The following is a 12,878-nucleotide window of genomic DNA, read 5'->3' as shown; positions in this document are numbered from 1 at the left end:
ATCTCATTAGTATCTACCCATCAAGTAACAGAAAAATATCTGAATGGTAAACCACATGAGAAGTTAACCATACATATTGGACACACACAAAATACTGCATTCTCTGTAACAGTACGTAAGAGTTGACTAACGAGTTTTATCTAAACAAAGCGGGCAACAGAAATAAAATAAATATGACCTATCCATAAATCCTGTACCAAATATGGTCAGATATGGCCTGGACATGTGAAGAAAATATTCATGCCATAAAAGAAAAACATGGAATATCTGTATGGAACCCACACACATAACTGAATTGTGTTGCAAGTGGTGTAATGGTGTAAAATAACCACTTACACTAAACTCAATATGACCTGTGCAATCAGGAAAAGGCCCAGACAGTTACATGCTACAAATTTAATAAATGTTACAGGCTTTATGGTTACACATCAGTAGACAAGTCAAGATAGAGAACAGTCAGAAGAATGTTAAGGTAGATACTCTGCAACAAACAAAATAAAATTTTAAAATGAAATTTAGAGTAGGATATACCTTTAAAAAAATGTATTGCAAACCAATACACCCTTAATCATATAAAACAAATTAAAACCAAAATCCATTACATTCATGTAAAAGAAAATCTCATATGAAAGACACACATGTTGTCTAACAGATAACCACATTATTAATTAAATAGTGAGAAGGGCACACTACACACCAGTAACAAATTATTAGTAATTCCAGTGTCACTCTTTACTGTAAAACTACGAACACATGATAGTAATCCATGAGTCGACTATAGATACTTCAAACAAAACCACCGGCAATGCCATACGTCACGTGCAGTGGAACCCAAGTGAGGGTAAATGCAAACCCATGTAAAACTGAAGACTGCTGCAGACACTAAATGGGTGGCACATGACTAAAATAACTGCACATCAAAAAGAGAGACACATTTGACGCTATCTAGTGAAATTGTTGGGCTAACACCAAGTTCTACCACCAAGCATGTGACGAAAGGCCAATGATGACAACACACGTGTCACCACAGATCTTTATCCAGAGAACACTCCACAATATGCTACAATCCGTATACCGTGGATGACACCAAACATGATCAGGTAACCCAAAATAAGTCCAGTAATAATTGTAACATGAAACAATCAATTACCAATAAGACTGCATTAGAGGCATGTACACAGTCCATGCTATAACAGTTATAAAAGAAAATGTGATCTGTTGCTTATAAATAACAGGAAAAGGACAGACGGCGGGGAAGGGAAGGGGTTGTGGAGGGAGAAAAGAGTGTAACTGCAGAATCATAAGACAAAGTGTAACAGACAACACACCACCCCACCACCATAAATGATGCACCTCTGATATGAGAACACAGGAGAAACCCCAACTAATATGACACTCTATCAAGAAAGTATACATCAATACAGGAAACCCTTCCCAACACAAGCCGTACAAGCATATACAAAATACGCACAACACCACTGAAAGCATAGAGGAACTCATCTTAGCTAATGCTGAGGGGGGTGAACACTAATCATATACATGGTCCCATGAGAGGCCAATGTATACGAACTGGCTTCCATAGAGTACTATTTAAAATGACATAAAAAAACAATGAGTACCAGAAGGTACAACTCAAATAACTATCTGTAAATGAAAACATCACAAGTACCTGTAACAACGATGATGTGTTTGCAACCATGAACCGCCAACTGACTCGAGAAACATTCAAAATGGAACGTCCAAATATATGAGTCAGCGAATACTCCAAGAATTTGATCGAATACCTGTGGTGAACTTTTCATGTGGTGTTCTATTCAAATATTTTTCGTTACTGTACAGGCAGATACTGATAAGGTATCCACTATGTGGTACTGCACCCTCACAGACTAGTACTACTTTTCGGTATGGTATGACATAAATGGTCCGGGTATGCCTTCTAGTGAGTATTGGATTGGATATAGGGTAAAGTGCACAGGGTATAGTGTACAGGGTACAGGGTACCCAGCTTAACAGTCATCTGTCTATATTCTAGTTAGCCTTGCAACCTTAATGCCATGTAATGTGGATCTATATTATTATTTTTTGATACATACACGGGTTAGACAGTAGTTCTCATTTTCTATTTGCTTTATGGCAGTACACGATATATGGATGTATTCACACTTGAATGTTGTTCACCTTGAATAGTACAGGTTTTTTCCATATTCTGTACATTTTATGACAGAGGTCGTTTCCCACATTTTGTCCTTTTGAGAAATTTTTGATATCCATTTTAAACATATGGCATAAGGATACCCCTCTACAATTTGCACCTCAACATGTTTATGCTTTGTCATGACACAGCTTTGACATGACGTATAAATATGTTTATACTGCCGTTTAGATAGCTTTACCAATACTGACATTTGGATTTTATTGATGCTGTTCTTTTGAACAGGCTACCTGCACATGGATGTGTGTATGTTGTTCATCCAGAACATTATCTTGGGTTTTGTATAGTCTGTGTATTGCATGGCATAGGTGGTTTTCTACATTTGGCTTTATTATGTGTTCTTGGACATTCATTTTATGCATATGACATAAATATTCCCATGTACAATTTTCATCTCTGCATTTTATAACTTCAACAAGACATATCTACATCTACATCCATACTCCGCAAGCCACCAGACGGTGTGTGGCGGAGGGTACCCTGAGTACCTCTATCGGTTCTCCCTTCTATTCCAGTCTTGTATTGTTCATGGAAAGAAGGATTGTCTGTATGCTTCTGTGTGGGCTCTAATCTCTCTGATTTTATCATCATGGTCTCTTTGCGAGATATACGTAGGAGGGAGCAATATACTGCTGGACTCTTCGGTGAAGGTATGTTCTTGAAACTTTAACAAAAGCCCGTACCGAGCTACTGAGCGTCTCTCCTGCAAAGTATAGATACACATATATTGTCATTTTGATTGCTTTACCTACATTGACACTTAGATAAGGGTTGATGATGTCCTTTTGCAAGGACTACTTGCACAGAGATGCATTTTTCTGTGGCTTATTTAGTTCTGAAGTAGTAGTTGTTTCTTTTATTTATCTATCATTTGCTACAACAATTTTTGTAGACTGGTAGGTTATTTCAGGATTTTGCAGTTTAATGTGTCACCTACCTAACCAATTTCTAATTGTGGAATATTTAATTAATGATTTTATTAATAAATAGTACATTTGTACAATGTGTATGTGACAATGTATGTATCTGTTGGTTTTTATCAAATGATTACTGTAAATTCACTTACACAGTATGGTTCTTTATTCTTATTCTGTTTTTAATCTGTCTTTGTATTTGCACAATTCATAAGTTGATGATACTATCATTACTCTTCATGCATACCAGCCAGAAGATAGTGCACTGAGTCACCAAAACTGGTTGCCATATAACAAAATAACATCAATATGTTGTTTCATTTTAGTATGTAAATAACTAACATCCAGTGCATGGCTGACAGTGAACTACTACACTACATTTCTGATTTTAAATTTATAATTACCAATAACTAAGATGACATACTGCTGTTCACAGATGAAAATCAAGTACACACATATGTCTGGAAAATTATGATCATTGTTGTAAGGCTTCTCTCCACAATATAATTACATCAAGTGCTCAAAATCAATTTCATCAGATATAGCATGAAAACGCACATTTTGCCAATCTATTAAGTATAGCTTCTGTATTGTTCACCTCTTTACCACCATGTTACTAAGAATGAGAGAATATTACAGTAAATGTAGTTAACAAGCAAGTAAGTCGCATGCAACTTCTGCTGCAGCAATTAAAAAAAGCATCTCTTTATGCAAATTATAATCATGCCAACGGTCAATGTACTAGACATACCAAACCTACCGGTACTGTCTACATGCTGTGAAATCCTGTCCTGAAAACAATGAATTACATGTGTGTGGTATGATACACAATAAAAGAATGACAGTACTACATTTGCTTGCTTTGCCCTCCCTCCACTACCATCAATTCCCTTTATAACTTTCTTCCTTTATACCCATGTTTGTTTTTATTTTAAGAACTACTGTTTTCAAAAAGTGGAGTTTTGTTATCTGAAGTCCAGTTTTAATCCCTTTCAGTTTTGGGAACTGATTAAGTGCTCTTTTGTAGAAAGAAAAGATAATGTTGGGCTTTATTATATTAAATGACACAGGGTTTGATTACTACTTTTGAAATAAGATCAATATGACACAATGCTCATTAATTTTCACACACTATACCAGTTTTCATAGGGCTACATTTATGTTAATACTTATAATTCTACATTTATCACTCACAAAATAATACAAAACAAGTGATTCGATAAACTTACAATATTATTGTTGCAACAGCTGCCAATAATGTACCATATAATAAACGCCGGCATCCATCTCTGTGCTTTTCAGTTCGGGGGCGTCGTGAAGAACGGCAACATCGGCAGCAACAGAGGATGAGTCCAGCTAAGGGCATCACCAGAGCAAACAGCAAACCCACACTAACCACTGCTAATGTGCCAGTATGGAAGCTCAACAATGGCTGCAGATGTGCCCAATCAAGATAAAACTGGTCCTCTTCTATGTATCCTGCACAAGAAAATGAAGTACTTGAAAAAACTGTGTTGTCTATTTTTCACTATATTTTAGATGATAACAAAATACTATATGAATATGAGAAAACATAGTGGATAAATCTCAATCCAAAAACAGCAATGAGAGTAACAAGTTCTGAGCATTATATATCTCCAAGCTTACATGAAATCAGTTTGTTAAAAATAAACAGCTGACAGTTTTGATGAAAACTGACTAATATAAGCTACCCAATCATCTGTAACAGAAAACAAATTTGTAACAACAAATAAACTGGAGACCAGTATCAGTCATGTAAACAAACAATAAAAAGTCTATTTGCCTATTTATGCATATTGTGCATTAAATGTCAAAACCTGTACCACATATCTATCTTCTGCAGATTTTCCTGCATTTTTGTACAATTCTTTAACTTTTCTACACACAACAACATCATACATGAAAAGCCACATGGAGCCACAATGAAGCTTCCACACTATAGTAGAATGTGTTCTGTTTTGAAAACTTCCTAACATATTAAAACTGTGTGCCAGACCAGGATGTGAACACAAAACCTTAGTTTTCAGGCACAATGCTCTTACCGACAGCCATGATTCACAATATGGCCTCACAGTTTTAGTTCTGCTAGTACCACTTTCCTATTTTCCATACTTCACAAAAGCTCTCTTACACATCTTGTCGGACTAGCACTTCTGGAAGAAAGGATACTGCAGAGAACTATGTTAACTACAGCTTATGAGACTGTTTCTAAAAGGAGTCATTCACTTTACAGTGGAGTGTGCCATTTTCAAACTTTGTAAACATCCACATAATTCTTCAACACTATAGAGAGAGAGAGAGAGAGAGAGAGAGAGAGAGAGTTTGTATTGCCTTGTAAAACAAGCCCAGAACAAAAAAAAAGTCCCTCTTAGAATCTTTTCAGTTATAAACCTCATTTTAATAAGGATTAGTCTAATCATGCTATCTGTTGTGTTTTCAAATGTACGAAACACGGTTCCTTTTGTTCATCACTAGAAACCACTGTCTACTATATAAATTATTTTGTTTTATTGTACTCATGTTCTCCTTGAACTGAACCAAACATATAGCATGTAATAACTCAAAAAATGCGCATATGGGTTAGTATTTTCTCTGGCCAATCTCTCCATTTTATATGATATATCAATTGGGCATCCAAACAGTTGCTGCATTTAAGGCTTCAATTTTCATTTGCAGTTTTATAATAAACCTGCCCTATCGAACGGAACTCTTTCAGAAATTTTGTGCCCAAATAACAAAATCACGTCCATTACTTTTACTGTATTATCTCCATACTGAATTTCCTTAGCACCGCCTGATTTAATTCGACTATACTCTATTACTCGCATTTCAATTCTTTTTAATACTCATCTAATAACCTCTTTTCAAGATGATATACATTTTGTTCAACATGTCTCTGAAAGTCTGTTTCTGTCATAATTACAATGCCATTGGCAAACCTTACATTTTTATTTCTTCTCTCTGGAATTTAATCCTCTTCCCACTGTCTCCTTCAGTTTTCTTTACTGTTCACTCAGTGTGTCAACTGAGTAACGTCGGAGATATGCTACACTCTTGTTTCACTCCCTCCTCAATTATCAGTACTGTTTCCCTTTCATGTCCTTCATTGTTATAACATCAGCCTGACTTCGTTATGGATTTTAGACACATTTGTGCTCCCCATTTTTCCTCCTGCTATCTACAGAATTTTAAAGAGTGCATTCCAATCAGCAGTGTCTCTATCTTTCTCTAGATCTACAAATGCTATAATTAAGATTTCCCTCTCTTCATCCTATACTCTTGAGACAGTACTGCCTTGAGTGTTCCTACATTTCTCTGGAATCCAGACTGAATTTCACTGTGATTTGTTTCTCATCATTAAATAATTCGTGTCAGTACTTTGCAGCTACAACATATCAAACTAACTGTTAGGTAATATTCACACCTGGCAGCACCTACCTTCTTTGGAATTAGAATTATTACAGTCTTCTCAAAGTCTGATGGTATTTTGCCTGTTTCACACAGCTTCCAATCAGGTGGAGTAGTTTTGTCATGGATGGCTCTCCCAAGGATCTAAATATTCATAAAGGAATGTCATCTATTCCAGGATCCTTGCTTGGACTTAGGTCATACAGTGCCCTGTCTCACAGTGCCACACCACCTATCTCATATTTATTTGCACCCTCTTATCTTTCTATAATACTGTCTTCAACTATGTCTCCCTTGTATAACCCATCTATATATTCCTTTAACCCTTTCACGTACATGGGACACATTTGTGCCACATATAAATCACCTTACTAATTGGACTGTAATCACAGTTGACATGCTGCAGATGCTCTACTTGAAGCAGAGATATTTGTTTGCTTTAATATCATACATCTTTGGTGGCAACAATTACTATGACTACCATTAGTCGTCGGTTATTGTTGGTGGTTCTCACTTCGAGCAGACACACAAATTTATTCACTTATTGTGTGTGTATTGTGTTCTCTGCCTTACTGTCAAAGCTTGAAAGTATATTCAATTAAGTTTCTCTTTTACTTTAGACCATTCATTTAGAAAATAAATGTATTTCATCAGTGGAAATCTTTATTTTCATTCTTTGAGACATTGTTGTCCCAATATACCACAATGGTAATTTGTGCACTCGTTTTTGAATGTCATGAAATCGTTACTATTACGTAAAAATCATGCAGAGTGGTATTTAAAATTCGGTTGAAAATATATTATCTTTCATTTTATTAAATAAGCAGAAAAAATTTGTACTGGTATAATTTCAAATCTGCTTTTAGGTCATGTGCTCCAGAAAAAGAGAATTTTTCATCACTGATGAAAGAGTTGTGCCGGTTTTGGAGGCTTGCAGTAGTGATGACGAAGATAATCTGTTACTGGATGAAGAAGATAAAATTTTTCTTGGAGGAGATATGGAAGATGAAAGAACGTGTTATTATAGAAGATCCTGAAAAAGGAATACGTAGCCCACCTAGCAAACGAAGGCATACAGACGAAATATCAGAACCAAATGCTGAGGTACCTGATTCCCTTCCAGATTTACCAGAATTTAAATGGTCCAAAACTTACCAACCAAGACAGTTCAGTGATAACATGAATCATGAATTTGCGAAAGTGCTTTTGTTTAGTGTCAGTGAAAATCGTGAAATACCATAGCCTTTTGAAAATTTTTCTTCCACTATTGTCCTAAAAGATTTGGTGCATGATATATTAATTCCTGAGAGTATTCGGTATGCAGAACAATCAGGCAACACATTCGGCACAAATGAGGATGAAATCAAGGCATTTCTTGGTATGAACCTGGTAATGGGGTACCATATTTTGTCTACATTTAGAAGCTACTGGGCAACTAAACCCGATTTAGGTGTTCCTTATATAGCTCAGATTATGCCACTACATCGGTTTGAAGAGATTCGAAAGTACTTACATTTTTCCAACAATGCAGATCAGTCAATAAAGGCAGACCACACATACAAAGTGAGACCTGTAATTACCCATTTGAACAAACCCTTCCAGGAATCTCTTAGTGCAACTAGGGCTCAATCTGTGGATGAGCATATGATCAGATTCAAAGGACATAATATTATGCGACAGTATGTCAAAAACAAGCCAGTCAAATGGGGTTTCAAAATGTGGTGCAGATATGATTCAGAAACTGGCTACCTATTTGAGTGTGATTTATACACTGGCAAAAAAAACTCAGGTCCTGAAGTAGGGCTTGGTGAGTCAGTAGTTCTGCACCTGACAAAATCCCTATCTGGACTGGGATGTCAAATTTACATAGATAACTTTTTTAACTCTCCAGCTTTGCAGTATTACCTTGGTTTACAAAATATCAGATCATGTGGAACAGTGCGCACCAATCGTAAAAACATCCCAAAGACATTCCCTCCAGGCAAGGAAATGAAAAGAGGTGATTTATACAGTCTCAGTAGCAATGGTCTGACAATCCTCAAATGGATGGATAACAAGCCAGTTTTTCTACTGACTAATTTTATTTCCCCAATACCATGTACGACAGTGAAGAGGCATCAGTCTGGTTTTTCTGAAAAGATCAATGTTCAGTGTCCTCTTATGATAAGAAAGTACAACAAGTGGATGGGAGGGGTGGACATTATGGACCAGAAGAAAGTGACTAATGAGATCGACAGGAATGCAAAGATTAAGTATTACCTGAGAATTTTCTTCGATCTTCTTGACATTGGTGTAAACAATGCGTATGTAATATATTCAAAATTGGCAGAAGAATCAGGATTCAAATCAACACTACCATCCCTAGAGTTCAGACAATGCATTGCGAGAAATCTTATTGGAAATTATTCACGTCGACAAAGAAATTTATCAACAGTAGTGTAAACATCATCAAGAAGGTTGCAGACCAGTTGCAATCCAAAGAGTCCAGAGCACCGAATGATAAAATCAGACGTAAGGAAGAGATGTGTTGAAACTTCCTGGCAGATTAGAACTGTGTGCCCGACAGACTCGAACTCGGGACCTTTGCCTTTCGCGGGCAAGTGCTCTACCATCTGAGCTACCGAAGCACGACTCACGCCCGGTACTCACAGCTTTACTTTGCCAGTATTTCGTCTCCTACCTAAGCCATGTCTCCGCAGTACCCTTTCTTTCAGGAGTGCTTGTTCTGCAAGGTTCGCAGGAGAGCTTCTGTAAAGTTTGGAAGGTAGGAGACGAGATACTGGCAGAAGTAAAGCTGTGAGTACCGGGCGTGAGTCGTGCTTCGGTAGCTCAGATGGTAGAGCACTTGCCCGCGAAAGGCAAAGGTCCCGAGTCAGAGTCTCGGTCGGGCACACAGTTTTAATCTGCCAGGAAGTTTCATATCAGCGTACACTCCGCTGCAGAGTGAAAATCTCATTCAAGAGATGTGTTCATTGTGCTTCAAAGTGTGTTGAAAACTGCACTTACAATATTTGTGAACAGTGTGGTGTTAATTTATGCTTTACTTCAAGCAGAAACTGATTTGCAGAATTTCACATCAAACTGACAACATATACACAGCTTCTAATTTTTCAATGTATTAAGTGTAATGTGTTCTGTAACTGTCCTTTAAGGACCACAGACAAATATCTCCCAGCTTTTTTTTTAGCAGTACAAATAAAAATGTTTGAAATAATAACCTATTTTGTTCATAAAACCTCCAGTTACCACAGAGATACAAAAATTTTAATCACTAGCACTTTAGTTTTCTTATGTACCTCAAAGGGTTAAAATACCTCATTTGTTGGCTGATAAAAATTTCTTTCAAAACATATTTGTTGTTCTTTCTTCTCATGACCACCATCCGCATGTCTGTTGCTTATAAGATTTACTGTATATTGCCTGTGACTGATAAGTAGATGTAAAGCGAGGTCGCATTTGCAATGATGATGATGATGATGATGGACAAAAAAATAGCAACAAGGTATCAATGAAGCTTAATATCCTCATCCAACTGACAAATCACCATCAACTGTTTCACATGTTCTCACTCAACAGAGACTGCACAGAAGTTAGGAATTAAATCAGGAGAAGTCCAGTTCTATGGAACTCTTACATCATTATCCCCTTGCTGGTTAAAAACTGATGATGAAATTTTCTTCCATTTACATGATTCAAACTGCACATTTCTTGGTCAAGTGCCACCACATGTGTGGGCATTAGCTACCTCAGCTATGGAGGCAGTTTATTACTTAACTAAAGTTACATGGAAAAGATGTCAAATTTTACATTATTTTGTAAGCTTTCTTGTGATACGAACCAAGATCAGTAATACTTGCAGTTTACAGTTATTTTTTATTTGGCCTCTCCTCTCAGAATTTTCTTTTTACAAATATCCAGAAACTGTCTACCATATTTCTTCTTTCAACATACAATTTGCAAATTTAATTCTTACACCTCAAAAAGCTGTTTTTTTACCTGCTCAAATTTAAAACCAGTCATTTTATCAAAAATTTAATGTAAAGTTTTGGTTTTGTTTCCTTTTTTTCTTTAGGGTGCTAAAAACAACTGGTGTCATATGCACCCAAGTCAAAATTACAGAACAAGAAAGACAGAAGAGTTACAAAATGACAATACGTCAGTCCCAACTGACATAAAAGAAGACAGCTAAAAACAGGCACATGGAAAAAAGGGCTAAAAAAGACACCATACAGAAATGGAGATCCAAAAATAAAAATTAAATGGCCTTCACCATATTGCTTTGGTGGATGAAAAGTGAAACATGTTCGACAGCCCACGCATCATTTGCTAAAACGGCCGATAAATCAGATCGCAAACCCAAGCAGGAACGTAAATGGTTAAAAAGTAGTCATTCCATCAGGACGTGGTGGATGGTAAAAACTTGGGCACAACATGTACAAAGTAGTGGGCTAGCACCACTCATTAAATTACGATGGCTAAAAAGGCAGTGCCCAATACATAGCCTAGTTAAAATGACCTCCTCCTGGTGGGAGGGCCGAGAGGAGGTCATCCAAGCCACTGGGTGAGGCTTAATGAGGTGGAGCTTATTACTGTGAAGGGAGGACCATTGGCGATGCCAAAGGGACACCACTTCCTGACAGACGAGAACACAGAGATCGTTACAGGGAATATAGGTACTAGCAGGCTGAGGAACGAGGACTGCAGCCTTGGTAGCAGCATCAGCAGCCTCGTTTCCTGTCAGACCAACATGACCAGGAACCCAGAGAAACATCACACTCGCTCCATCAAGAGTGAGCAAGTGACAGTTTTCCTGGACCTGCTGCACTAAGGGATGGGCTGTGTACAGCATGCATAGACTTTGAAGGGTGTTGAGTGAATATGAGCACAGGACACAATAGGAAAGGCTGTGTCGCTGGATGTACTCCGTGGCCTGATACGTGGGCTGCTTCAAGAAGCCAAGGTGGTGAAGGGTTCAATCCACTGGGGAAGTTGCAAGTAGTGTGAGGTTAAGCTGCCGTTGCAAGTGCCAAAAGTGGACTCCAGGAGGTAACAGAAGAGGGATGTGCCCCCTACTGGTAATCAAAGGAATCATCGAAGAAGAAGGCATAGGATGGGTGGCAACGCATGGCAGACAAATGGCATGCATACCTGAGGAGGAGAAAGTCATGGTGGTAGGACTGTGGTAGTTCAGCAGCTTCAGCATACAGACTCTCAACCAGACTAGTGTAAAAGGCACCCGTGGCCAAACGGATGACAAGGTGGTGGATAGTGTTGAGACAGTATAAGAGGGATGGACGTGCAAACGGATAAACAAAGCACCCATAGTTGAGTTTCATATGGACGAGGTGTCTGGTACAAATGGAGGAGGGTGGTTCAATCGACACCCCAAGAAGTACCATTAAGGACATGTAGGACATTGAGAAACCTCGTACAGCAGGTTGCCAGGTAAGACATATGGGAGGACCAAGAGTGTTTCCTACCGAGCATGAGCCCCAGGAATTTCGTAGTTTCAACGAATGGAAGGGCAACAAGCCCAAGGTGTAAAGATTGTGGGAGAAACCAACTGCATTGCCAGAAATCCATACAAACGGTTTTGTCAGTGGAAAAGCGAAAGCCATTGTTAATGCTCCAGTAGTAAAGACGATCAAGACATTGCTGGAGATGACGCTCAGTGAGAAAGGTCTGTGGAAAACTGCAGTAGTTGACAAAATCATCAACAAAGAGGGAGCCGGAGATGCCCGGCCGGAGACAGGCCATTATAGGGTTAATGCTTAGCAAAGAGGATGACACTCAGGATGGATCCCTGAGGCATACAATTTTCCTGGATAAAGGTGTCCAACAAGGCAAAAACCACATGCACCTTGAAAACTCTGTGTTTTAAAAATGGCTGAAGGAAAAGGGCAGGTGGCCATGGAAGACCCGCGTGTAAAGAGTACGGAGGACACCATTTCTCCAGCAGACCTTCGTAAATCTTCTCAAAAAAAAAAAACCACAGCCACAGCCTGGGATTTTTGCATAAAACCATTCATGACATGAGTGGACAAAGTAATGAGATGGTCAACTGCAGAATGCTGCGCTTGAAATCCACAATGTGCATTCATCAGTAAATTGCGAGACCTGAGCCACCACACCAGCTGGGCATGAATCATATGTTCCATCACCTTGCAAACGCATCTGGCAAGAGAAATGGGGCAGTAGCTAGAAGGAACATTTTTGTCCTTACCGGGCTTAGGTACGGGAATGATTGTGGCTTCACACCAGGGACCAGGAAATGTGCCCTCTGCCCAAATGCAGTTGTAAGTGTTAAGTAGAAAGTGCCTGCC

General features: G+C 38.3%; 1 protein-coding gene across 5 annotated transcripts in view; it reads right to left on the bottom strand.

The window, feature by feature from the left end:
• The window catches only part of LOC126236235 (prominin-like protein), a 572,733-nt gene that overhangs the window by 301,730 nt on the left and 258,125 nt on the right, over nt 1-12,878 (bottom strand). For all 5 annotated transcript variants that reach the window (XM_049945374.1, XM_049945376.1, XM_049945373.1 and 2 more), the window contains one exon: nt 4,356-4,605. In XM_049945374.1, coding sequence (XP_049801331.1) covers nt 4,356-4,605 — 250 coding nt within the window. The remainder of the gene's footprint in view (nt 1-4,355; nt 4,606-12,878) is intronic.

The sequence above is a fragment of the Schistocerca nitens genome, chromosome 2 (assembly GCF_023898315.1).
Source record: "Schistocerca nitens isolate TAMUIC-IGC-003100 chromosome 2, iqSchNite1.1, whole genome shotgun sequence".
Taxonomy (NCBI): domain Eukaryota; kingdom Metazoa; phylum Arthropoda; class Insecta; order Orthoptera; family Acrididae; genus Schistocerca; species Schistocerca nitens.
Note: the sequence above shows the minus strand (reverse complement) of the source record. Positions and strands in the feature narration are given on the sequence as shown.